The 27,622-nt window shown below is 38.4% G+C and overlaps 1 protein-coding gene across 1 annotated transcript in view; it reads right to left on the bottom strand.

Moving 5' to 3' along the window:
• BCAR3 (BCAR3 adaptor protein, NSP family member) overlaps positions 1 to 27,622 on the bottom strand; it is an 81,017-nt gene that overhangs the window by 51,496 nt on the left and 1,899 nt on the right. Inside the window, exons 2-3 of the mRNA XM_059821820.1 lie at positions 26,074 to 26,188; positions 7,958 to 8,285 (exon numbers count right to left, since the gene is read on the bottom strand). Of these exons, the coding sequence (XP_059677803.1) occupies positions 7,958 to 8,285; positions 26,074 to 26,188 (443 nt within the window). The remainder of the gene's footprint in view (positions 1 to 7,957; positions 8,286 to 26,073; positions 26,189 to 27,622) is intronic.

Here is a 27,622-nt window from a genome sequence, read left to right as displayed (position 1 = left end):
ACTAGAATTATCCAACAAATAACATTTTCAAAATCACTAGTTTGAACAAAATAAATGCTGTCTAAATACCTCACCCACCACATTCTCAGAACCCAAAGAAAAACAGAATTTGCAGCATCTGGATAAGCAAAACAAGATGCAAATTCTGACAAGGAAGAACCAAATCCCTGAACAGTGTGCTCCTCACCAAGTACTGCCTTGCCAGCTCTTTTCCCTTATAAATCAACTGTCAAGTCAAGGACTTCAGAAGGTCTCATCTATTGTGGTAATACCACTAAGAGAAAAGGAAAAGTTTCAGGAACCCAGAATCCAGCCATTAATGGCTTTATACCTCAAGACTAACACCTTGCTAACTTCTAAAAGTACTGCCCTCCAAGGACAAGGTCCTGCAGAGAACAATGACCCTGCCTGACTTTATGCTGAGCAAGTTACCATATTAATGTCAGCGGTACTAGTCAAGTTTAAAATTGAACTTTTTTTTTTTCCCTGGACAGTTATGTAAGATGACGTAAGTATGCAAGTCTCACCCAGCTAAACATGCAGAGCCTTGAAGATCAGAAATGTTGAAGAGTACAGAACATCCTAAATGACCAGATAAACTAATATACTCTAGAATAACTCTCTGCTGCAGCAATAGAAAGTCCAATGCTAGATGATAGCACTGAAATAATGGGGGGAAAAAAGCTGACAGAGAAAAACAAGAGGAAAAAAAGTCTGATGACCAGTACTCAAACTGAGAGTCTGAAGTCAAGCTAAACACACACTTAGATACACCTATCATACTTTCAGAACTACAGAAACTAAGTGTATTCTTAGCATCTGTATGTACTTAGGGCTAACCTATAAAACACATTTTAGTTTAAAGGTTATTTGCCACGTTTTGATCTTTTGCAACAGGCTTCAGCGAGCATTGGAAGATGTTAGAGCTACTGGGTTGCCCATTTCCTCAGTGAAAGAATCAAGCTAATCACAATCTGCCCCTCCACCCCTCCCCACACCCACCAGATTCAATTTTTCTTTTTTTCCCAATTTTGCCTAAACCACGTTAAAAGAAGTGTTGGATATGAACAGTTCATGTCTGAGATTTTGGTAAAGTAAAAAGAAGCTGTTACGCCTCATCTACCTACAAAAAGGAATAGTTTGTAGCCACATCAATAAAAAGAGAAGTAGTGTTGTGGCTACAATCACATTCAGTACTTTCAGCATAGCCAGGAATTTACAGGGCTTGAAGACACAAAATCAAGACAGGAGAAAAGAAGAAAAGATCAAAATCATAGCTCTGCAGTTACAACTCTATGCTTCTAAATATATAGACAGTTCAAAGTAAAGCTTTAAAAACGAGGGGGGGGGGGGGGAGATCTAATGCTGACCAGCTGGTAGGTCAGAACCCCTCAAGAACAGTGATACAACAAAGCATCCAAGGCATTATACGTGATTTAGAGAAATGTACAAAGTATTTTGATTCCAAGCCAGTTCCAACAGTACATCCCTACTGTTCATCAGTGACTTTAGTTTTGAAATGGCAGTATAGACAAAGAATGGAATTTGAACAAAAAAATCATCTTTGCAAGTGTGAACAGATGAAATGGTTACTTGAAAGACAGCTAGTAAACAGGAATTAAACCAGCATATATTCACAAACATCCTGTATAATGGGAAACAGCCAGTGTAAATTAACGTCAACTTTGTTTGAAGGCTTTAATTACCACAAAAACTGAGAGTGATCATTTTTGGCAGATGGTGTGCTTCAACACTTCCTAGGGGAAGGCTCAGCAGAGGGAAGATAGTGATTTAATGCAAATGTGTGACTATACAGTTTCTCTTAAAATATCCAAAGCTCTACTCTTTGAAGAGTCCCATACTACACATACAGGTCAAGGACAAAGTTAACTCATCTTTCTTTCCATCAAATGCTAAATTTCTCATACACACTTTTATCAGTCAAGTATCTTTACTAGAAAGTCTGAGTTGGACACATGTGAAACACTAAGGGCGTTAACCAGGCATGTTACTCTACAAACTGCATAAAAAATTAATAACCTTATTCATAAGACATTTTGTCTAGCTTTGATTTTACTACTGTGCTAGATTATCCATCCTGAAATTTGTATTAAATGCCTTCAAAGCATCACAAAGAGGAAAAATGACAACAATGCCAACTTGGTGCACATTTGGATCCTATTTCTGGCCTCTTAACAGTTTACAATTTCACACCAGAGATGTTATTAAACTGAATTTCACTTAATTTTGTTGCAAAGCCTGTTTGTTTCAACAGGAATACACGCCTTTTTTTTTTTCTTCCTATTACTTTGCAGGCAATAGAGGAATCACCAGTATTGAGAAAGGAGCACCTTTTTTTCTTTCCTTCGTCATGCTTTAAACTGATTATGAAGATCACACCTTTATTAGCCTGATTCTCTAAGAACACTATGTTGAAACTATCATACCACTTGTATAATTTCTCTCCCCACAAAACAACTTCAGAACTAATGACCTGTTTGACAGTGGGGTATCAAAAATATATTTCTTTCTCACAATTTCAAAAAATAAGTGGCTAAAGACAGCAGAGGGAATGACTTCCTCCAAAACAACTTGCTAAGAGGAAGACTGTGGCACGAGGTTCAAGATTTATTAGTCAGAGAATCCGCATAAGATGAAACGTTATGAATAACCTAACCATGGAAAAAGTCTTTGTTGATGTTTATTCTCTACTAAGTACTGAACAACACATCCAGCAGCACCCGTGACTATGGAATGGATTTTTGTGTGTCTTGTAAAAGCACTAATTTCAACTCAAACCCCAACTGAAGGAAAAACCTTCAGAATGCATCTTATGCACCTCCTTCTTCTTCTTTCCCTGGTATGTGGATTGGCTTACCAATAATGAATAGTATACATGCAGCCCTATTGAAATTCAAACAAAACATAAGCCTTCTTGTATAAGAAACACGTCTTTTGGAATCAGACTCTGTTAGTTTTTATGAAACTGTTAGATTTTTTTATCAGGAAGTTTAGAAACACAGAATAGTACAGCTGTCAGACAATCCAAGAAGCGGTTACTTGTTCTGCTATCTCTTGCAATCACACAACTTCATGAAACAGAGAGCACAGTATCAATACTGGAATCTACTTTTGCTTTGGAATATTTGCAAAAGATTCTTTGCAAAAATCTTAGCTTCATTCCATCCTTTTAAACCCTCAGAAATTCCTCGCATCTCCACAATGAGGAAACATTTAAGCACATTCATATCAGAGCCAGTACCAGACCCTCAGAGACAACTGCTACCTTAACTCAAGACTATGTGGGTACTGTTGACATCCAACTGAAATGGTGTAGAATGTCAAAATTGGTCTTTGACAGCTGCCTTCATCACTACATTAAAACTTGCTGTGATAGTGCTAGTTCTGCATTGCTTTTAGGTCTTACTTATCTGAGGGATATTTGGCTGCATTGATGAAAAAGCATGAAAACGCCACAAGTCTGTTAAACTGGAATGTCAGTCAGGGAGAACCATAATCATCGAAGTGCACAGGTAGTTCCAAGTGACACCATTTCTTTCATTAATCCAATGCAAGTTCAGGTTTGTGCTTTTAACAGCATGAGGCTATGACTCATCATCACCTCTCTGATTTTTGCCCCAACATAGGTACATGACAAATCTTCCTAATAAGGACTGCAGACTTGTGATGTGCTTGGTCACAGAAAAACGGAAATGGGTTTGACATTTCCAATATTCATTTATTTGAAATTAAATATGCCTTGTAAGATCTATAGAGAGTCTAAAGTCATGCAAATAATTGAGCTAGCATTGCCTGTGAAAACTAGGAAAGTACTGGGGGCAAGGGGGAAGAACTACTTACCCTTCCAAAAACACTAGAATAAAGAAACAATAATTATTCTACTTCCCTGGAAGAGATACTAGTCAAGATAGCTGCACAAGACCATGAGTATCAGCATAGTGAAATGGAGCATTTGATATAGCAATTACAGCCAGGTACTCTTTGCCTCAGTGAGAAGAGCAAGAAAGATGTCTGGGCTGACCCCTTCTTCATCCACACAAGTGTGAAACTTTAATAATTAAAAAGAGCTTGGAAATTCTGGGTTTCCTGACGGCAGCCACAAGATGCAGGCCAAAAAAAGACTACAGTTTCTAGCAACAGATATGCATTTGAACAAGTTTTCTTTTAAATAAAGGTATCACAATATAAGGTGAAGCTAATTAAACAAAGATAACCCATGGACAAGGTGTCAAAGGGAAAATCCAATTGTGCTTTATTTAGGTTTTATTGTCAACATCAGATAAAAAAATATTACACACAAGCAAGAATATTACACACTAACTTTCAAGAACTTTCAAGAGCTCAGCTGCTTCTAACTTTGGCCATTTAATTATTTCCAAGAAACTCTAAAAATGGGATATAGGCTTTCTCAGGAAAGAAAACTGTTTTCCCCTTGAACTAACTAGCACAGGTGTACATTGCCAAACCAAACAGAAGAGAACACAACCTTATTGTATTGAAAATTGACAAAGTAATTTCTCCACGTTTTCAGAAGCGACTATCAGGTTTGAAGAGAATTCAGCTCATGTGTGTTTTGTTGGTTTGATTTTTTTTTCCCCTGAAACTGCATGAATTAGTTACTGTAACATTAGAAGAGTGCTTTTGTATGTCAGAATTTTATTCTTCCATGTTAATCCAAAAGATACTGGAAATTCCATGAAGACATACTATTTTTGGTCATATAGATGTAAAAATCCTGACAGAATATTATCCTTCAAATAAATCACTATACACACACTTCATCTTGGCTGCAGAGTAATGCAGTTAGGTAGGTGTAATACAAGACAGGAGAAAAGTTTCTAGAAATCAGAAGAATTCCATTAGGGAATGGCACAATTCATTACCTTTTTCCTATTGTCCTTGCTTTGGCTTATTTTTTGTCCCACAAAATTATGTATTAATGTATTAAAGATTCTATTACTCATTTTGAATTATTGAAAATGTTATCATAATTATGTTTTTTAAATTAATCAAACTTAAGCTATGACATGCCTGATTCACAGTTCAGTATAATTGGATCCATGTGCACAGATACACTGTAATCCTAATGACTATTAGTTCTGGTCTACTGACATCAAATACAGCGCTTGGGTTGAACAATGCATCACGAAAAAGTTTGATTAAAATGTGTGTTCACACTTTTAATTTTTGTAAACAGCATTATAGCAATGAAAGACTGATTTCCTCCTGAATGAGAATATCCATATAATATACTACTTCACAAGTTCCTACACTGAAATAAAAATATTACAAAGGCTTTGTAATACAACTCATAAGGTAAAATGGACTTCCCTATACTATTAGTTCCAACTAATTTCAACGTGAGTGTAAGCATTAGAATATGTAATTTAGCATATATGGCAGAATGCTTACCACAAAAAAAAAAAAAAAAAACAAAACACCAGACTTGCTCTCTCAATTTTCTTTTAAATATACTAATGAAAGTTGCAGAGTCATCCCAAGAAGACTCAAGAAGTGATATGTTTGCTGACTGACAAGTTGGTAATGTCTTCTAGTAGGACATTGAGGTGCTGGAGCATGTCCAGAGAAGGGCGATGAAGCTGGTGAGGGGTCTGGAGCACAAGTCTTATGAGAGATGGCTGAGGGAACTGGGGCTGTTTAGTTTGGAGAAGAGGAGACTGAGGGGAGACCTCATCGCTCTCTACAAGTACCTGAAAGGGGGCTGTGGTGTGGTGGGTGTTGGTCTCTTCTCCCAAGTGACAAGTGATAGAACGAGAGGAAATGGCCTCAAGTTGTGCCAGGGGAGGTTTAGACTGGATAACAGGAAAAATTTCTTTAGTGAGAGAGTGGTCAAGCATTGGAACAGGCTGCCCAGGGAGGTGGTGGAGTCACCATCCCTGGAGGTGTTCAAGGAACATGTAGACGTGGCACTTCAGGACATGGTTTAGTGGGCATGGTGGTGTTGGGTTGATGGTTGGACTTGATGATCTTAAAGGTCTTTTCCAACCTTACTGATTCTGTGATTCTGCTCTAATACAACTGGACTGTCAGGTCATGGAGCAAAACGTATAAAGATGCATTGTAAAAATTAAAGAAAGCTGAAGTTAGAAGTTATTACCATAGCATTCCATGTGTGTTTTAGCAAAGCAAGTGGACAATCAAACACAGGAACAGCACTTGCTGCTACGACTCAAAAGACGCAAATTCTATTAACAGGCTGCACTAACAACATCCTTTGAATCTCTCATTTCAAAAGCATCATGTTTTAATTCTGAGCAGGCAGAACTTCTTGACATTTTCCTCTCAAGCATTCTGTTCTTACTCCTACTGCTTGTGCAAAAGTGTTCTTCACAGGACAAGGAAAGTTATCAGTTATGAGTATAAATATATTTAATATGGAGCCTTTCGACTCTCAAGAAAAGAAAACATGTCTTGCAAATCACGTTTAGTAACTGCTCTTGAGAAAGAAGACGTAAGATAAAACTTCAATGTATACCACCATATTCTTTTTACGGCAGCAGTGCTCGCTGCTTGCATTCTCTAAAAGTACGCAAATCAAAGCAGCAAATTATGTTAAAAAGCCAGTTCATGTAAGCAGGTAGAGCTCAGAGATCAGTGACAGAGGAATACTAAACATGCTGAGGCCCATTCTTCTTTCAAAGTGAATAGGGTATAGAAAACACAGACTTATTTTCAAGTGAGAAGAAAGCTTGATCCGATATGCCACACGCAAAAAGCATACAAAAACCACTCTACACACACAATCCCACATAATGAGAACTGTCCTTCCCTCACAAGATTTGAGAACAAGAAATCTTATAGTGATGAACACAGCAAAACTATAAATCCTGATTTAGAAGTTGTCATTTGGTTATCTTTTCTCAACCTTAACTCTGTCACCCAAGCAACCTAACACACTCTCATCTTTGTGCCTTTAACTGATCCACTGCATTACATCGAATTTTTCTTGTGTTAGCTGGAAAATTTTTCCCATTTATAGATCTCAATATGAGCAAAACAAAAAAAGGACATTTACAAAATTAATTACTTTTCTGTAAGCAATGAAATATCAGTGATGATAACAGACTCCCAAAAGAAATGCTAGCTATGAAAGTATAATTCTTTCTCAAGAGTCATGGATGTTATAACCAGGAAGTCAGGCACGAATAATAAACAGGAGTAATTTGCCATTAGCTCAGTGTACGTTAGGTTCCGCCGAGTCTTCAAGAAAAACAGCTCACGTGTAGCTCTACATTGGAGGCAGCTGGAACACCACTCTCTCCTTTTCCTCTGCACTCCATCTGTCTAAGCATTGAATCCAAATCAAAACTAAGTTTGAACAGTTTGACTTCCTGGTTAAAACTGCTCTGTTAGAACAATGCAAAGGGTCATTTCAAAGCAATTCAGTGACTTCTAAAAGTTTCCTCCACAGGAATAGTACATGCAATGCTATACGTTTTAAACATCCAGAGGCAAGACCTAATCCTTAAAAATTATTTTTAAAAACTACACAGATGTCAAAAGAAAGTCTAAAAATCAAAATCACTAGATCCCACGGAAAGCATGGTATAGAAGGACATTTTAAACAGGCACAAGTATTTAACGTCCCATATACTGACTGATCTTATTGCAAAAGGAAAACTATTTTGAAGCCTGAGATATTCAGTAAGTCAAAAAAAGAAGAAATTATCAGAATTCCTGAAATCTGTGCATCAGATTCACTCCTCCCCCTCCCCACCCTGTACATGTTTCACACTTTTTTTTGTTTGGCTTCTTCCATCAAGACCTAAATTGAGTACTAAGGAGAAAAATCAACCTCTGTTAGAATACAGATTTATAATGAACAGCTGCACCTGTAACTAGACATTGAGGTCTAGAAAAATACATAACAATTCCTATGCAACAAACATATGTAAATTAAGGTTTTACACGGTACCTGGCATGGAGTTTGTTGCTTTTCCCATTTTGTGGAGGGTACTCTTCTATAACATCCTGTACAAAAGGTGGCTGCTGCCAGTGTGTTCTGGTGTATGGCAATGTTCCCATGTGGCTGAACATATCACAAGACCTAATGGGAAGTGTCCCCTTCTTCTTCCTGGGGAGAGTGCCGTGGATAGAGATGCCTTGAAAGGAGTCTGAGCGATGCTCAGTTGGTGAAGGTTTAGTGGTCAAAAGGTCCATGGAAGAAGCTAATGAGAACTGGTGGTTCACTGGGCCATTTCTGGGAAGACTGGAAAATTTTCCTGCAGCTATCATTTTTGGTTCTGGAAAAACAAAACCAAGATTTATCATAGCGCATCAATCATCAAAGTCCCCACTTTAATACAAGTTAAATAGCATGACTAACAAAGGCATCTAGAGCTGAACTGCTTTGCTTTGAGGCAGTCAGATACCTCAAGACGTAGCCTGTATTATAACCCAGTCATGTTGCTCCCGGCTGCTCATCAAGCACACGCGTATATTAACTTTTACACATGCGAAAAGTCACAGGATAAAACAACCAGTCTGGACACACGTGCCAGAACAGGCCCTAAGCAATTCTCCATTTTTATCCACAAAGTTCCTCTTTCTTGCTCCTTCACATCCTCTGAAGACTCAGACATCAACTTAGAAACATTAACAAAAAGCAAAGTTTTAAGAACATTCTGACAAAAAATAAAAGACACTCTACACCTTGGTTTGGAAGAACATATTTCTAAATCCAGTAGTTGGCACACTATAAGGAAAAAAACCTGTTTCTGAAGAGTCTTGCTCAAGTAATAAATCTAGCAGAGAACTGGTCACATATTTCTAACAGGCTGTAAACTAAAGGGCTCTACCCAAGAGATAAGGGCAGGAGCAGATAACTGGAATTCTCTTCTTCAGTATGCACAGCCTGCTGGCTCAAATCGTTGTTGACATTAGGGATTTGCATAGCTGTCAGTCTCTTATACAATCAATTACAGCCTGCCATACAGTACAGGTTTTTCTGTTACTGTGAGCAAAAAACTTTGTGAGACAAACCCTTCAGGCACATTAACAGATTACTGTTCTGCTCCTCAAAAAATGCTGCCTTGTGCTCACTTTATAGTGCTGTATTACAGAAGTCAGGCTGCCTTATTCTATCCAGTTATATTAGCCTGCAAAAGCCACTCTATAGAACATACACACAGACCTAAAGGTCAACCAGTCCTACATTATTTAACCTAGGTGGTAGTAAACCAGGAGTATCCTATAAAAACTGGAAAGGCCATAGAAGCAGCAGAGATTGATATGAAATCAGAAAGCAGAAGATCTTTTGGAAATAACAGTTACAGACAGGGAAAATCTGTTCTGACCTTGGTCAAGTTTCATGCTGAAAAATAAAGAGTAGCACCCAACATCCTGGAAATCAGCTGCTTACAGCTGCATAAGAATTCCTCTAGTTTTGGGGAATGCACAGGGGTTGCAAAGAAAACAGAGCTAGCTCTATAGTCCTCCTGCTCCCTTCTACAGCCTCAGCATCACAGGTACTATAAAAGTGTTGCTGCACTGAAGCTACTGTTACTTCTATTCAGAGGTTATCATAACAGGCTCAGTTTTAGAGTAACACTAAAGCTGATCTCAAATTTATGAAATAATTCTGCTATTTTCTGTCAGCTGCATTGCAGAGATTCACAGGCTGGATAAGGTTTCCAGGCTTCAACAAATCCCTTCCCACTTCTCCCTTACTGAAGGTCCTACAATAAATACTCACTAGTTACAGATGATAAATAATATTTAGATTGGGTTGGGGTTTTTTTTTTTTTTAAATCTTCAATTTGCCAAGGTGCTGTCTGAGCACAGCTGCTATGTACTATAGTAGAAATGCATCTGGAAATAACACCTCTGCCCAGAGAGAACCTGTTTGACTTTGGTCAGGTTTCTTGTTGAAAAGAGTAGAAAAGAGTTGAGAAATTAATAAGAACTGACATTTTTAATTACACAGATCCAAACAGAATTCGAAATCCTAAGGAAACCAAACCACACTCTCACAAAAAAATGTTCCATAAATTATCATATGGGCCCTTGGTGTGAAATACTAAATCACCTTTCCATTTATCATGTGGTTTGAGGACACAGTTTCTGCTGGCTAGTATTAAAAATATAATTATTTTACAAATTATAAAAAAAATAAAAGTGCTGTAAAGTCAGTTTCGCATTACAATTGTTCTAAGCAAAACAACTGGTCCAGAGATAGGAAGCTCTAAAATGCAAATGCTTACCACAAAGCTACAACCTCCTATAGCTAAAGCAAACTAACAGAGCTTGTTTCCAGTAAATTCAGCTTTTTTATTAGAGAGGAATGATAAAAATTACCTTAAACAATAGGGGAAAGAAAAGCTTCTTAGAAATCACACATTCATTTGAAAACTCAACTCTATGTGTTTACTGTAGTAAGGCAACAAACACCAAGAGTCTAAAAAATTGGAGGCTAGCTTGCTCATGTTGCACAAACATGTCATTATTCTCCTTTTTGGGGCTGCTGATATTCTGTATTTAATAATTGTATTGTCTTATTGGTTTATAAGAAACACCTCCAAACCTCTGAATTCTGACTATTTAAGTGCACATTATCCAGTCAGAGATCTTCCTTAGGCTTTCCTGCAAGATTACCACAATGCTGAAATGGAACATGTGGCATTTCATGCAAATGGGTATCAAAACTAAGCAGGTATAAATATAACCAACAAAAGCTTTGGTTGATGAATCCACGATAAGCTTACAATGACAGTAAACTGTCAATGACTTCATGATTGAGAATCCAGAAAGAAAGCTGAGAATTCCCTCTCCTAACCAAATCACAGGATAATTATTATAGCAAACCAGTAGGTTTCCAATCCAACAGTGTAAGAATTTTCAACAAATAAGCAACGGCCCTCTGAAGTACAGCATTTTCCATTTAACCTCCCCTCTTAAGAAGCCCTTCTTAAGAAAGAAAATCAAACTTCCTCAGTTATGTCCTAATCATTGCACCTTTTAACTCACTCTCAGTAACATCCCACGATTTACAAATTCAATAACCAATCCTCAAATTCACACCTGAGTTTTGTTTTGAGGAATCAAGTTAGAGTTCCAAAGTTAGGAATAAATACCTACATTCAAGAACTTGCAAGACACTTAGCCACAATTATGTATGTACAGAAGCTTTGATAATATTTCAAGCAATCCTCCCTGCAAAACCCCTCAAAAAACTAAAAAACTACAACAAAAACCAAAACCCCAAAACCAACAGGTCTGCTAATTTGTACCCATAAATTCATCTGCTTGTCTGTCTGCTGCTGTACGATGTGCTCGTCATAAATGTAAACCAAGAACTACAACAATTAGCTCAGTAACAAAAGTCCTGACAAACTATCCATACATTTTTCTCATACTGAATGTAAACACTGCAAGGAGGGAGCCTCTTCAGCCGAAGACTCTGGAATGTCTCAAATACTTTAACATGTGATTCAAAGAATGTTTGACTTTACTAGATATAGAAACCCTGAAAATTTTACTCCCTAAGATACAGTGTGCTTTGAACATCTGCCATCATGCAATCAACAATGGAAATGGTAGAAATTATAACAGAACGATAGCCCAAAAGGAACTGAAATTTAATTATACACATTCCCATTTGTCAAAATGCAGCGTCTGACAAAACAGAGCACTTTGGAAGTCATAAATTTTCTCTAACTAGATGCAAACAAGATTGACTCACACCAATATAATGTTAAAAATGCTAGGTGAATTTGTATTTATGTATAGAGTAACATTTCTCTTTCTTCAGTCTGTAATTTGGGAAAGTATATGGGAATGGAATTGACAGGAGTCAGATTGTGAATTCAGAGAATTGGAGGGCATGAAAGGTTTGCAGGTAACTTCCGACATGTCCTGGTTTTTTATTATGAATGAAGGTGATGGAATACAAACAAAGAAGTCTTTAAAATCAACATGGCATTTAGGAAAACGGTATGAGATTGGACACAGAATGAAATACATATCTGGTGGGCAAGACCAAACATGCACCAAGCTCTAATCCGATGGGATGTGCATCTCTTCACATCATTGCTCAAAACAAAAAAAAAACCCAGATGAGCAGTGAAACAAATAACCTTCGCTTCCCCAAAACAACATACAAAATATCCTTCTACTCCTGCCCTCTTGACTTTGGGATGCAAATACAAACTTTCTGGCTCAGCTTGTCTTCATGAAAACTTTCTGATGTTCACACAGTCCGGAGAAGTGTTCTGATGGTTCATTCAACCTGATACAGGTACAAGAATAAGTGTCCCTTCCACACTACAACATAGCACAACTAGTGCCAACGGCTGCTACTTTGTTGTTTCAGTACATTGGAGGAGGGGAAGTCGGGGAAAGGGAAATCTCCAGTTTGGCCTCAGAGATTCATGAATGGCATAACAGTCCAAGGCTGTATATGCTCATGCTAATGGAAACCTTACAAAAGGAAATAGAAAAGTGATTTCAGAGTTCCAAATCAGACTCTCAAGCTATCTCAAAACTCTGAGTTATATCTAAACCAGTTTTGGACATTAAAAGATTCATACTTCTCTCAAAGTCTTGTTGATCTGTAGTGCGGGTGATTCTCCCTGTTAGATCGAACTCTCTGAAGTCTATACCTGGTGTTATCATATCACCAATGGTACAATACTTCAAGTAAAGTCTTACCATGTCTTTATCATTATATACGCTATGAAGCTAAGAGGGCTTGAACATGTTTTAATACATCCAACTGAAGAACAACTGCCTTACATTCTCAGGTCTTTACACAATGAAGGCAGCTGTTATGAAAACCCTACTTACTTTTGACACAACTTAGCTTCCTCACAACCTCCTTCCACCCACCTACCCTGCCTCCCTCAAAACCGGTAACAATAAATTACAAGTGGGACATACGTTACTCTTTCCTCCCTGCTAAGTTACTTAGCACATTTGCATGCACAATGCAGATGCACACAGGAAATAATGAAAGTGATCAACCTTAATGGTGAATAAAATCAAATTCAGGACAAAACCCATCAATTTCCTCAGATTTATTTTTTGTGTAGTAAGAGACTAAGTTAGGGAAACAGAAAAAGCATGACTGAAAAGCCACTAAACATATCATAGGAAGAAACACAGTTAAAACTATAGCCACTATAAACTAAAGATAGACTACATGTTAATTGTCTCCCTAGAAGCAATATAGTCTTCTTCATTAGTATAACAAAAAAGAGAGGATTCCTGCTCCCAAAATGGCTTAGAAGCAGCTTTCCACAACCTGTATTTTCTGCTTTTTTTTTTTAAAACAAGATAAACTGATACAGTAGCTGCTATAGCAAACAGGTCACAGGACTTTGAGAATATTAAGGTTCAAGAATCTACAGCCTGTTATGATAAGGAGAAATAGATTGAGAAAGCATACACAATAGTTCAAAGGCTTTAAGCTACTATCAGAAAAAACATGAGTCTGTCAAACATCAAAAACTCCCCACAAGATTACAGCCAAGTCAGTGCTTCCAAAGAGACTTCAAGTGCTATCAAAATGTTCATGCTCTCCTCTCTCCTTATATATGTCATACAATTTTCACCCCCTGTACATCCTTGCACTGTAATCTGACAATCTATTTAAAATGTTATTTTTAACTATTATTCTCAGGCAACAGAAAGCACACAGGCCAGGATAAGTTATCTTTGAAATTTCTCTGTTTTGAGATGAGAGAAACAAATAAACCCCACAGCTCTCTTCACAAGTTTTCAGACATAGAATGCCTTGATATCTATAGAAAATGCCATGAAAAAGTGATCATTGAAGAGGATTCAATAGTAAGTAGAGACGTCCTCATTTGGCCTGTACTGTGAAATTATCTCAGAAACTTAAGTGCCCAACCAGTTAGCTCAATAACCCTGAACGGTATGAAGCCTTGACTTGAAATAAACATTCTCTCCCCATTTTGCTGGCAGAAATAGAGGACTTCACCAAGGTTACAGTCAAATGTAAGCGTTTTTCAGCTAATGCTTCAAAATACAAGCTTTTGTTCCTCCTCTAGTATAGGAAGTCTTTTATTATTTTGCCTGCTCCTCTGTTCCCACAACGTTACTGAAAAAAACCCCCACAAAGCAACCCACTCTAACTGAAAATGAAGTATTTAAAAAACATTTTCAGCGGGTAGTATGCACTTAACTATTTTGAACTAACCACCGACTTACGGAAATTACAAATTTGGACAGAAAGAAGCATTTTTATATATGCTCCTCTTTAACTGACAAAAAAAAAAAAAAAGACACAGCATTTCCTTTCTCTCTACTCAGTGAACTATCTCAGTATCTCGAGCACACCAGTGTTTTATACTTAAAGAATATTTAACAGACTTCCATGGGATCCAGTCCTATAAAACCTAAGCATTGGATCAAAAGTCTCAGTAGTTACTGCCACAGCTATGGCATTTCTAGTAGTCCTCAAGTCAACTGCTGCCAGAGTCCGGGCTCGTTCCCTGCCCCGATAGAGGTGGAGGGACAGAGGGACCCTCACACACACTCCCACACAAAATCAGCTTTTCATTCTCTGCCCGAGAAGACACCGCTGTCCCCACAGTTACCAGTCTGAGCACTGCTGCTTCTTTCCAGGCTTTTCGGGTATTAGTTGGAGGTTTTGTCCCGGCCAGCGAGTCCCGTCCAGGTCCCCCGGGGCTGCGGAGCCCAGCGGACGGCGGTGCCGGGGCGGAGCGGGCAGCCGGGCAGGAGGAAGGGGTGGCCGGAGACCGGACCCGCAACAACCAGCGGTCCGCAGCGCTTCCAGTAAATGAACCGGGACGTTCTCGGGAGAGCCCAAGGTAAGGCCGTGCCGCGGTAGGGGCCGGCGCGTACACTTGCACCAGCCTGCCCTACAGAAGAGCAGTTCGCGATAGCTAAACCAAGGGTGACTCAACCGGAGCCTTCTAAGAGCGCCTTATCGCTCACTCGCCCGGGCCGCGAAAGTACGGACCTGGTTCCGTGGCTCTCACGTTTTTACCCCAGCAAACGAGACCGACTCCCGGGCGCCACTCACTCACCTGGTGAGCGCGGCACCGGCGGGCGCGGGGAGGTGGCGTCGGGCCGGCCCCTGCAGCCCCCCGCGGCCGTGCGCGGCGTGCAGCAGCTCAGGCAGCGCGGCGGCCGCAGGCGCTCTGAGCAGCACAGCCAGCGCCGAGCCGTGATTTACGGCTCTCCAACCCCACCCCTCCGCAGGCTATTCAGGCTGAGTCTCGCCGAACCCCCGGCACACCAGCCGTTTACATGCAGTGACCTCTCCTTGCCCTTTTCCATGTATTTAAGAACTTGACTGCCATAATTTCGCCTCCCAAATTAGCTCCACAGCAAAAATTAACAGTTTCCTAAACCCACCCTGTTCACCGACAATTCAGAGTCTATCACGTACTTTACACACACAGTTTACTTACATTAGCAGACTTCCCCCTCATCCCACCATGTTACACGAAGTTTGTACAACAGGTTGGTGGCGTAAAACGCATTTTCTAAAACAAAGAGTCGAATAGCTGTAAAGGATCGAGCGCTATTGGCAGAACAGATGGCTAGTTAACCTCCTTTTGTAAAGTATACCCTTTAAAACAATCAGATAATTATAGATAGAGCATTCATTTTTAATAAATTGCCTCAGGCACCTTCAGCTGTACCACTGACTCAGCCAAAGGGATTTTGCTCAAATAGAAACCAAGGCACACTCAGTTGACTTTTAAAGCACTGCCTAGATTAAATTTCTCTTTAACCTTGTATTTGGCTCTTTCCTGTTGGCTCTGTCTTTCAGGCTGCCTGGCCAACATTTCTCTGGTTTTGCTGCAGTCATTCCAGTTGTCCAAAGCAATTTTGATAACACTCTTCTTTCCCTCTTGCCAGAATTCAGTCATCAAAAATAAATGAAACTATGGTATTCTCACTCCAAACAAGTTAATCTACATCCAGTGGTGACAACAGCAGGATTAAAATTCCACATGGTGACTTACCATAGTGACATATCTGGGTACTGGGTAGAACTAGGACATCTACTTCTTTGCAGTTTGGGTTTTTAGGCATTGTCCAGAACACTGAATTTTGCAATAAAATATGTAAGATATCTTACAGCAAAATGAATTTTTTAAAAAATTAAGCAATTCAAGACAGAAAGAGCACTGGACCTTCTTTTGAAGTATAGCTAGAGCTTAAGAAACATTCAGCTCATCAAGATAAGATTCTTTAGCCATCATGTATGTTGCAGAAGTAAGAGAGGAAAGTTCTTGGAAAAGTCTGGGAATTTTCATAGATATGAGTAGAACCTTTGCATAAGAAAGCTCAAGTGAGATGAAGTGTAGTATAACATAAGAGAGAAAAAAATTAAAGGCAGAGAGCGCTCAAATATGCAGTAAGGGAAGAAGAGGAGACAGAAGATTAGATAAATTTAATTTATCTAATATACCGAGGTAAAGGAAGTTCACAGTGGCATTGCTGACTGGTGCTCTCCTTCCCATAGCAAGCCCACTTTGGTTCCTTAAGGCAGGCATGAGCAGTAGGAAAGCATTATCACTTTGGTATGGCCACACACCTTTTACAATAACAACTTCCTAAACAGAAAAGTTGAGGTAAATGTGAAAGACAACAGTTTCCCAAAGGATTCATTCACTGGTGCTAGGATGTAAGTCACCGCTTGTGGCATGCTGATGGATGCAAACTTCTACACTTACCTAACTTTCTCCCCCCAAATTACAGAAAATTATAACATCACACTGACACTGAACAGAACCTTGACGTTAAGATCAAAATTCAAACGGATTTCACATAAAATGAGGCCTAAACGCACAACAAAAACTCACTCCAATCTTTTTTCAATTAAGTTTTTCCCCAAATGCAATGACATTTGAGCTACTGATGAACTAGGAAAGCTAGCAAATCTTGAATAGCTGATGGCACTCTGCTTTTGTCGTTGCCAGTTGTGCAAAACCAGGTAAGTGTTGAGGACAGAGAGGTACCAGAAATGTTTCAGGCACAGTGACAGATTCCAGAATTTCACTGCCACAAGTAACAATCTATGGAGATTTCCCATAGGATATTTCAGGCACAATCTTTCTTCAAAGTATACCTGGGCAAGGGAGGGGAAGAGCAGGGGGAGGAGAAAGGAGCCAAAAACCAACAGACTGCAGTCCCATCTTGGACACCAAAATGTCTCACTAATATGTCCTGTGCAAGAAAAATGGAATTATGGTGAGAATACAGAAAGAGGAATTGAGATCCCTGGATTACACTTTCAGTTTTAGTATTCTGACCCACTTCCTGTATGATCTACACTTACATTTTCATAACATACATCCGAGTGGTAGATATTTTTCCCAGGAAAGACTGTATAGTACTTTATCAGCTTATCAAGTGGAAGATGCTACAGAAGTGCACACTATTACTTTCCTCATGGCATAAAGGAAAATGTCTTGCTCCTCTAAACCATACGTTCCACAGTTCAAGTAAAAAACATCTGAAAGCATGCCAAAAACTCAGATTGGTTAGCACAAAAGATGGTGTCTATTGGCTGATTCTAAAAACTCAGGAAATTTTCAGGCACTGTAATTACACAGGAAGTAATGTCATGGTTCATTGTCATGTTTTATGAATAAGAACTAGAAAAGGAGAAGTAATTTCCTTCGTGACATGACTGGGTGCTAAGTAATGGGACTGGTAGCTGGGCAGCCCTGCATAAACTGTGATTACTCTTGCATGAGTCACTACATACTTTTCCTAGGAGTTCTATTTTGTCTTCAGATGAAATTGAAAATTGGTCTTGTCTTCACATATGACAATTTACATAACCCATCCTTGTACATACTTGATGCAAAGCTGCTAAAGAGAATTTGTCTGCAACCTGTAAGAATGAAGAACTCACAGGACTGCCTACACTAGCGATATTAGTTGTGAATCACTTTGAATTAAGCTAGATCAGATTCCTTGTTGCAAAATTTTTGTTGTTTTCATATTTTATATCTACTTTGGAAATGGGTTTACTGAGACGTGGGGTGAAGTCTGGAAGCACCAATGTCCTGAATCAAGCACAGCACCTCTGTCAAGCCCCCCCCATCAGTATTCCATGTTGACCTGCCATACCCCTTAATCATCTGTTTATCTGTATGGCAGCATGCTGTCTGTGTATCACCTTGCCACAGAGATGTTAGTGGGGAAGCGCTGTCCTTTGTGACATCAGCCTAGGGGAGGCTGAGACACCAGCAGTGTGTTGGCCATCACTGGCCACACATCACATACTGCTGTGGCCTTCTGTGGTCACCCCTGACTTCTGCTTTCTGAAGGAAGGGAGTATGTACAGATGCATCTTGCCACCTAGTGCAGACAACTATACAAGCAACTATCTAAACAGATGAGTGAGGAGGAACATAACTGGGACCTAGGTCCCAAGACCTGCGATGCAGAAGCTTGTATACCTTAATCATGCCAAGGGTTGGGTACTTGCTAGTTCTTGAGAGACCATTTTCAAAACATGCCTGGCTTACGGTAACAAAAGAGATGATGGGACAAAACAAGAGGATTCATTGAAACTTTTCAGCTTGACCTTAAACATCAGAATTCCAGTCTTCCTAAAATACCCAGAAGAAAATACATCTACTCTAAAAGCACCACTGTGCAGCTGCAATGATAAAATGCAAAAATAACTACACAAGATGAGGACATGGTATGCATGGATTGCTCACACAGCAGTTCTTGTAGATTTCCTGATAAACAAAATTCAAAGCAAGTTTCTACTGTAGACTTGCAGAAGAGAAAGGACCCAAACAAACAAAATGCTACATTCCCTCAGCTCCCACAGATGCTACGAAGAAAAAATAACAATCAGCGTAACTGTGGGCTAGGAAATCAAGTTTATTTGCTGGTAATTTTCAAATTAATCAAAGACCTATCAGGCCAAATTAGAATGACAATATGAAGTCAAAAATGCTCCAGTACTTGAAATCTGACAATATTTTGTTGGAAAACCATGAGCTACGGCAACTGTGCTTTCTAAGGCCCCACTGGCTGCCAACTGAAACGGACAAGTTTAGTCAGCAGCTAACCAGACCTCCATAATAAAGCTACCAACATCCAGTCTTGCTATTTGGTTTGTCTTAGGTCTGGAGACACAAGGTCTTTCAGAAACTCCCAAAGAGCTATCTGTTATGAGTCAGAGTCCAGAAGCCTTGTGATCCCTAGCCTCAGAAAAGTTTGCAAGCAGAAATGTCCCATAGCTGATCATCCTGGAAATAATGCTGTAGTAAAGCAGGAGAGTTTGAGGAGTTACATAAACCTTAGCTCATTCAGTGACAAACTGGAGCATGAACATGCTCTGGCTTGCTGGAGTTTCTGGCTACAGCACATTTAATTTTTGCAGACCTAGAAGAGTACAAACTGGGTACATATAATACCAGATGTCTGATCTTCATTTACTACTGGCTCAAAACTTTAGTTCTGACAAATCAGTATTTTCCAATAGGAATTGGTTTACTGTTAACAATCCTCTAATCTACATCTCACTATTGTAAGTCTTAAGTCAGAAAGAAACCAAAACTTTTGGAAGGATTTGGAAAAAAAAATTCACTGTAGCTGTCAGAATTTCTCAGAGCTACAGAATTCCATGTGTTTCGAGTCAGCTGGTATCAGCCACTGCTAGAAGCAAAAAAACTAAGTACAGCCCTTGTCAGATATAATACAAGAAAACTGAGTATTATCATTAACAAAAATCAATTAGTAATAAAAAATTAGTAAAAATAAATTATTGCACATATTCTGTGACAATAACATGTTGTGTTCTTCCCCCACTCCCATACCCTGCCTTCAATTTGTAATTGTAAATTATGTCAAACAACTTGTGCTGGCATAGATTAGACAGACCTATTTCAGAAGTTTGAAATACATGGGTAAAACTGCACTAAAACCAGTTTTCTTTTATTGACAATACCAGAAAGAAGCCGGACAACGTTTTATGGGTTCCTTTTTACCAGGGGGTCTATTTTCCTCTCTTTGCTTCTAGCAGCAGCAGAACTGTTACTATGGAACTAAGACTTGCTTGTAAGCATCTGTTTTTCCATGTTTCTGTAAAAAGTCTCAAACACAAAAGAATTAACATCCTCTCTTTGCATGTGACAGAAGTTGGGGTGTTTTTCATTTAGAACATAACTAATATAGAGACAAGGATAAACAGAGGGCCAGAAAGCAGCAATAAACGAATTTGGAACTTGCAACCAATGAAATGGTACAGTCCAAGGTGTATGTTTACCACTTCGTAACAGTATCTACATTTATGACCTCCTTAAACAGAAGTGGCTAAAACCTTCACATCTTTGTCTATCTCAGGGGGAACAAAATAGACCACACAGGCAGCAATACCACCTCTAACTATTATGCAGATGAGTGTTCAAAGCAGCCTCCTCTCCATCTATTGGAAAAGCTACCAGAATACTTTAGCACTAGTCTGGAATCTGACGGGTTGACACTACATACCACTGCTCCAAAGCACTCTGGTTGTGTTTGTAATGTTTTGAAGAGAAACAAAAAAATGCAGAATGAGTAAAAGGGCTTTATCTGAGAGAGACAAAGGCAAGATATTTGGCTTTGACAAGGCAAAACCAGTTATGGCTTTATGCTAATTATTTTGGCCATCTAATAAAAACACGTGAAGGAGTCCCTCAGTTATTTTACACCTTCTTTGAAGATGGACTTGTCTCTATTTGTACTGTCCCAAGCACAAGCAAGGATCTGTACTGCTTGCTCATCTTCCTTCTTAATAGTACACATCTTAGGTCTTCTATATAATGCATGGCAAGGAGAAGACTCACACAGCAAAAATGTACTTCATATTTAACTTTACACTACTGCAGCAGGGCAAGAAATACAACATATGCAGAAACAGTTACTTAAGATTTTAAATGCAAAAATATCTTTTCCCCACCAAAAGCAGCAAGTTATGGAATATTAATTACATTTAATCTAATTCAGGTTTTGCATATTATTTTATATTCACCCACAATAAAGTATGTCAATGCATATATTTTATTTAAATCCATTAAGGTTGGCCTTCTTTGTAAGACAAATAAAATTATAGAAGATCTAAATATATATCCTATTAAAACTGCAATCTCTCTGTATAAGAAAACCCGTACAAGACAAAAAGCAAAGATTCTTTATAGCTTTAGCCTCTCAAAGGAAAACACCAAGATGTTAATGAAATCACATTAAGCCATAAAATGCTATTAATCAGAATTCAGCTCAGTAAAAGAAGGTACTGGAAAAACAAAGTTCTACCTCTTAGAACAATTCATAAAAAAACTTCTTGTCACTTAGCTTTCCACTCATAACTCAGCCAATGATGTACAGAACAGTACATCATGAATACCTACAAATGTACACAAACATTTTAACAGTCAAATGATACAAAGGTTTCCAACATAATTCTGTATTTAAAGTCATGGTTATAAAGGAACCAAGAAATAACTTCCATGTCTGGCAATATCCAAGGTATTTTTTTTAATTATACCAAAGTAGACATTTGCATTTATATATTTACATTACCCTCTCTATAGGTAACATTTCTACCACACTGAAGGAGCTGATCACAATATGGTGGGATTCCTCAACACATCTGAATCATGATTTATTCTTTCACTGTAGGTCATAAGAAATCATAACAAAACCACACTCCTAAAGACTGTAGAACGCTATGGTAACATGATTAAATACACTCTCTCCCAATCCCACATAGCATCAAACCCTGCTTTAGTTGTATTAGAGGATACTGAGAAAACCATGGTTCCTTCCTGGACCACTACTCTGTAAGTACTGGGCTATAGCTTTCAGGATGTCTGTCTTGAACTGCTGATTGTTACAGGACAGAGTGCTATGCCTCATGCTCTGGGAAGGGAGACCTTTTCGTGTCACACAGGAGTCAGATTACACCTAATTGGTCATCAGTTTCTCTCATATCAGAAGCAGCTACTTCTCGAAGAGGATATGTTATTTCCTGGCTTCTTTGCAATGCCAAACAAACATTTCTAAGACTACAAAAAGGTGCTAGATAGCCAATGAGAACATTCCTATAAGAACAGACAGAAGCACAGCCCATATTTTTCTTTACTTGGGAGTGGTTTAGTACCCGAATTTTGGATGCATCTTTATTCCATATTGGGACAAGCCCAGGCAAGCTGCAGGCCCCACCCTCTGACTCTACAGTTTCCCTGGAACAGAAAACAAAAGGTACATCTCAAAGGAGTCACATCATGCTATGAATACATGAATGGATAGTGGCCTAGATAACAGGACTCCCAAGATTCAGGAAGAGCGGCAGTTCACATCAAGAGGTAAGTCAAGATACAGGCAAAAGGATTGCGGAAAGAGTGTTTACGGCTCTTCACATTCATACCTTTTTGAAACTTCATTTTTGTTAGATAAAATGCTTAGAGAGTATCCTGGGAAAGCACCACTACGGGTTGGTGTGCTCTTTCTTGTTCCACTTGACATCTACTTTGCCACTACCTGATACTAGATCCTGGACTTGAGCAACTATCAGTTTGACTCAGTACACAGCCATGTGGTCTTCTGTTCATGGAACAGTGGTAGGAAGTATGTTCAGAACTGGTAACAATTTTGCCCTTAGGAAGGAAGCTTGCAGAAATTGGAAACATTTTTCCACTTGTGTACTTTGATTTGCAAGGAAATGAAATATTGTGATAAGCCCTAAGCAAATATTTGAGCTCATCACGATTTAGAGAAAAGGAAACAAATGGTTCCTTGAAATTTGGAAGGCTGCACTCAAAAGAAGAGATGAAATGTTCCAGGCCAGCTACAGTTGTAGCTTTTAGGCCTAAATTCATTCCACCAGCTGTCAGCACTTGCTGAGTGATCTGCCAGGTAGTCAGCCATCCTGGGATATCTCTACAATCAACAAAAAAATATTGACACCTACATAAGGTAATTCAAATTGAAAGCAAACTGAATTATCTGTCGAATTCATCTGTCTCTTTCTAATACCTAGAGGGAGCACAGATGGACTTGCCTCCTAATATAACACTTTCAGCTGTGGTTTCATTTTAGGCAGCATAGCTGTTTCAGCCACCAGTGCTCACCTCTGCTGCCTCTTCTTTGGCCTTTCATACTTGTACAAGTGTTTGTGCAGCTGAACAGTGAACTGGTATGGGGACTTGATCTGGATGAATATGAGGGGAAAAAAAAAGTTGTTTTTCAGCCAGATAAATTTCCCAATGGGTTCACCACGCAGCTGCAGGATAGTTTTATGAACAACAAAAGGAATGATACAGACATGGGAAAAAGCAGCTAAAGGAAAGCTGAAGAGGGCACAGACTGCTTAGGTTGGCATTTTGGAACCCCAGCTTCAATTAAGGTCAAGAGTCAATGGCAGAGCAGCTTTTCAGTTTTCTAATACTGATCAAAAGTATCAGAGCCCCATTATTCAAAGCACTGATACACTATAAAATTTGTTCTGCTGGACTGAAGTGGTTTAACAATTTTGAATGGTTATTTTTCTACTGATTAGCTAACGCTACTCACGTCAAACCAGTTATTCTAATCACTTCCCTACCATTGGCTGGCATAAAGATAGCATAAAAGCGTAAAGGTAGTGAACTTCGTATTGTGTACTCTGCCTAATTCAACAGATATGGAATCATGTGCGCATATTTGATCCAGGTCAAATGTGTTGCTGGGCATTATGTCAATGCACAGATCTTGGAATTAAATACTGTGGAAACACAGCCCATAGCTAGAGTTAGACGGGATGAATCCAAATCCTAGTGTACTGAGACATATTCCGTTCAAAGTAGGTTCAGAACCAGATAACATTTTAGAAAACAGAGAATGTTTTGACAAAATTTTCCAAAACTTAACTTCACTGTACAAAGAAATGCTTAATCCTATAAAATAAACCTTGTGAAAATGCTTACATATTGAAGTGACTTATCACATCAAGCACTGTCTGGAAACTGTTGAACCAGCAACAAATACAATGCTGTTGTTTAAAGCTCAAAATAACAGCAAACAGAATAATATAGTCTTTGCTCTGTACTGGTAAGTACATTAGTAGGACATTAGTATTTATTTAATAAAAGGGAAGATTTTAAAATAATGTTTTTTCTAATGCCTGATTTCAGTACAGTTCAGTGCTGGAAAACTAGCATTTCAGTGTAACTGATTAGGCACTTTGCTCCTAGACACAGCATTCTGTCAAAGACACAAAACAAAACCATGTCATAATAGGCTGGAGACTAGATAACAACCATTAGTCCCTACTGTGAAAACAAAACAGTCTGTGCTCACGTATGACTGACTGAACTGATCTGTTTTGCAGCCTTCCCAGAATTCTTTAACGCAATAAGCAAAGCTATCTAGGATGTAAATATCCTAGCATAAACAAAACAACTCAGAGATCAATTTGGCTCTATTTTTTGAAGCACACAATTCAATTACACACTTAATTGTTTTCATTAGCCAAAACCAGAGAGTGAACGAAAACACTGCTCAGCAAAATAAATGCCCATAAAAACATGAACCACCACTACTTTTACTAGAACTTAGCTTAAAGAATTCTAGCACTTAACTGCCAAAAAAAAAGAAACAAATGGCATCATGCTGTGACCTTGCAAGACATATGTCCAAAGGTCAAAAAATATATACACTCCAGTTTGGAGATAAAATGTTTAACTCAAATTTAATTCATTGAAATCACGAGCAGTACGGCAAGATTAGATTTAGCTCAACATATCTGAAGCTGAACAATCACAATTTGTAGCTATATTAATAGAATTTGGAACGTTCCAGTGAGTTGATTGAAATGTTACATAACTATCTATAAATTCAATTCACCATGTGAATGACAGTTTGAACAGTCCTTTCCTCTGAAAAAAATGTTATGTTGAGAACTGCAATCTATTCCTCACTCCAGTACCTGAAAAGGTTACAAAATGCAGTCCCAAAGCCACGTCACAATAGATTCTAATTGAAATATGTCTAGTTTCACTGCAGTTATCAACTTGAATAATTTCCTAATGTGTTCACAGTAGCAGTCACAAAAATGTCATATATATTCACATTTTAAGAAAGTTAAACCAATTAATTGTAGAAGTTATATACTTGTTAAACCAATTTTGAACTCCTCAGAAAACGTTGAGAAAATACGCTGATCTACTTGAATTTCTTCTGAAAAGTAGCTAAACACATTTTATGAATATTCGATTTCACACATGCTCCAAAAGTCTTTTTATTCTGACCAAGAGAGGGTAAAACCAGGAGTGTTAGCCACGTAAATCACTGCTTCACATTATATTTGTAAAAGCCTTAGGCAGTGATCTTTAGAATTACTGGGCAGACTGCATAATACTCATATCTTGTTATCTTGTTAACTATTCTCAAAATATCCTGTACAGTAAGTCATATTTGAATAACATCTCACTATATCCTTCCACTCAGAATAGAATGTCTTACAGGGCTTGTTCCAGCTCTCACAAACTTGAGTTGAATTTTGATACAGAACTGATAAAAGCATCATAAAAGCAACAAAAGATGTAGTGATCAAGTCTTAATTCATAGCAAAGTCCCAAATGGAAAAGGAGGGTCAGGACTGCCTGTGCAAGCACTCTTACTCTCTCCTTGCTACAGATGAGGTGGCATGTACACAAAATATCTTGGTTTAGACCTTTTGATAGGATCTTTTCAAGTGAGGAAGACGTTCGTGACACAGTCTTCCGTCAATTATGGTCTGTTAACATTACTGTATCTTGTTAAGTTGAAGACTGTGAGAGCAATAGAAAGTGAAATAAAAGTGGAGCCTTTTCTAAACGACAACTTCTAAAAAAAGTACAGGTTATATTACTTTTTAAAACCCTGCCAAAAGATCAACTTTTAGCCATTCTCCTTATTGTCTATGTAAAGTACCCCTGTGATCTGTATTCAGAGCAGTATCCTAGGCTAAATCAGAGTATTAGTTTGTCATCTCTTTGTGACAGGAAAGTTCGCGTTGCCTTAACTCATTCTCTTAGTCTTTAGGAGACAACATGGAAATCTTACCTCTCTTTTTTTCTACCTCCTGAAGCAGCAGAATATTGGAAATGATGCGTGTTCGGTGGACTTGATTTTCAATTCCCATTTTTCTAAGATCAACTTCTGTAAGACGGAGTAAGTCCTGTAGCAAATGCCAGAGTAAGGAACATACTATACCTATTAGTCCAGAAGAATTCAAATTTCTTTCAGACAGGTTTGCTGCTTCTGATACTGTAAGCTACGTAACAGCAAACGTAAGTATATTTGTCATTATAAGCTACGTCATTGAAGGCATGAAGAATTTTTCTTTTAAAACATTAATTCATTGTCTCTAAATTTTTTCTCAAAACAAAACTGGTCAAGATAGGTGGAGAATTTCTAAAAGCTATGAATCCTTTGAATAAAAAAACCCCAAAAGTGCTAGTATGCCAATTGCACTTAAGCTAATGAAAGATCATCAATCTCAGAGTGAACTGAGAGGCATAATAATATTGGAAAGGAAGGTTTTAGATAATCAAGACGATATTCACTGTAATTAATAGATAACATGGGTTGTGACACTGTTTTGAAGAACATGAATTTCCAGATAATGCATTTGGGTAATCAAACCTGAACTGTTCTCTTTTATTCCTTTTTGTCTCCAGAAAATCATTACTATTTTGTTTTCAAAATAAGCTGCTGAATAACTCAAGGCATTATTTATAAGCCAGTATAGAATTTCAATTCAATGATGACGTCTTTGAGAGCAAAAAGAAAACACATCCAAACCAGAAAATTTATGATCAAATGTATTTCTTTTTATTTTTACCGTTCCGTATTTTCACTGTCAATCAGATAAAGAGAAATCAACAGGGTGTACTCCATTTTGTTACTGGCAAGTCATATTACTAAAAGAGGCCTTTTCTAATGAGATTTGACAAGTCAGGCCTAGGACCCTAAAATATAAAATCACATTGTTTCACTGTGTAATTAAGACAACTGACACAGATTTCTACTCTGAGCCACTGTTTTTGAAATTGTCATTTTTAAATCATTCTTTCAAACTAAAACCACTGCAAAAGCATGACATTCTTTGATTTAGACTGAGTAGTCCTCTAATTGCTGAAGGCCTCAATTTTTATGTCACTAGCTACAACTGTTTCAAAAGCTGTTAGGGAAATTTAGCCATGCCTGAAAATGTCATATTAAGTATTTCTCAAATGATATCTCATATGTATCTAATGACATGAAAGAAGGGAGTTGAATAATTACTGCTCTTACTTTATCCCTTTCTAGGTTTACCCAAATGCAAAAATTGGTACTAATCATGAATTCACATTTTAGTAGAAAGGATTTTTCATCTTTGGCAATGGTGAGAGAGGCTCCCTCTACTTCTCTTAAAAAAACCCAACACCCTGCCCCCCAAACCCCAAAATCATCCTCCAAGAAAAACCATACACAGAAGAAGTAGAAATGCCATATGCCTGCTGTTCAAACTTTAGCAAAAAGCTTGTAAGGATGAACACAAAAAGGGTTGGTGCTAACTCCAGTACTGAACAGCATTTGCTCAGGGTAACACAGTGGGAGCTTTTATAGA

The sequence above is a fragment of the Gavia stellata genome, chromosome 10, assembly GCF_030936135.1.
Source record: "Gavia stellata isolate bGavSte3 chromosome 10, bGavSte3.hap2, whole genome shotgun sequence".
NCBI classification, from domain to species: domain Eukaryota; kingdom Metazoa; phylum Chordata; class Aves; order Gaviiformes; family Gaviidae; genus Gavia; species Gavia stellata.
This window is presented reverse-complemented; position numbering and strand designations above follow the sequence as displayed.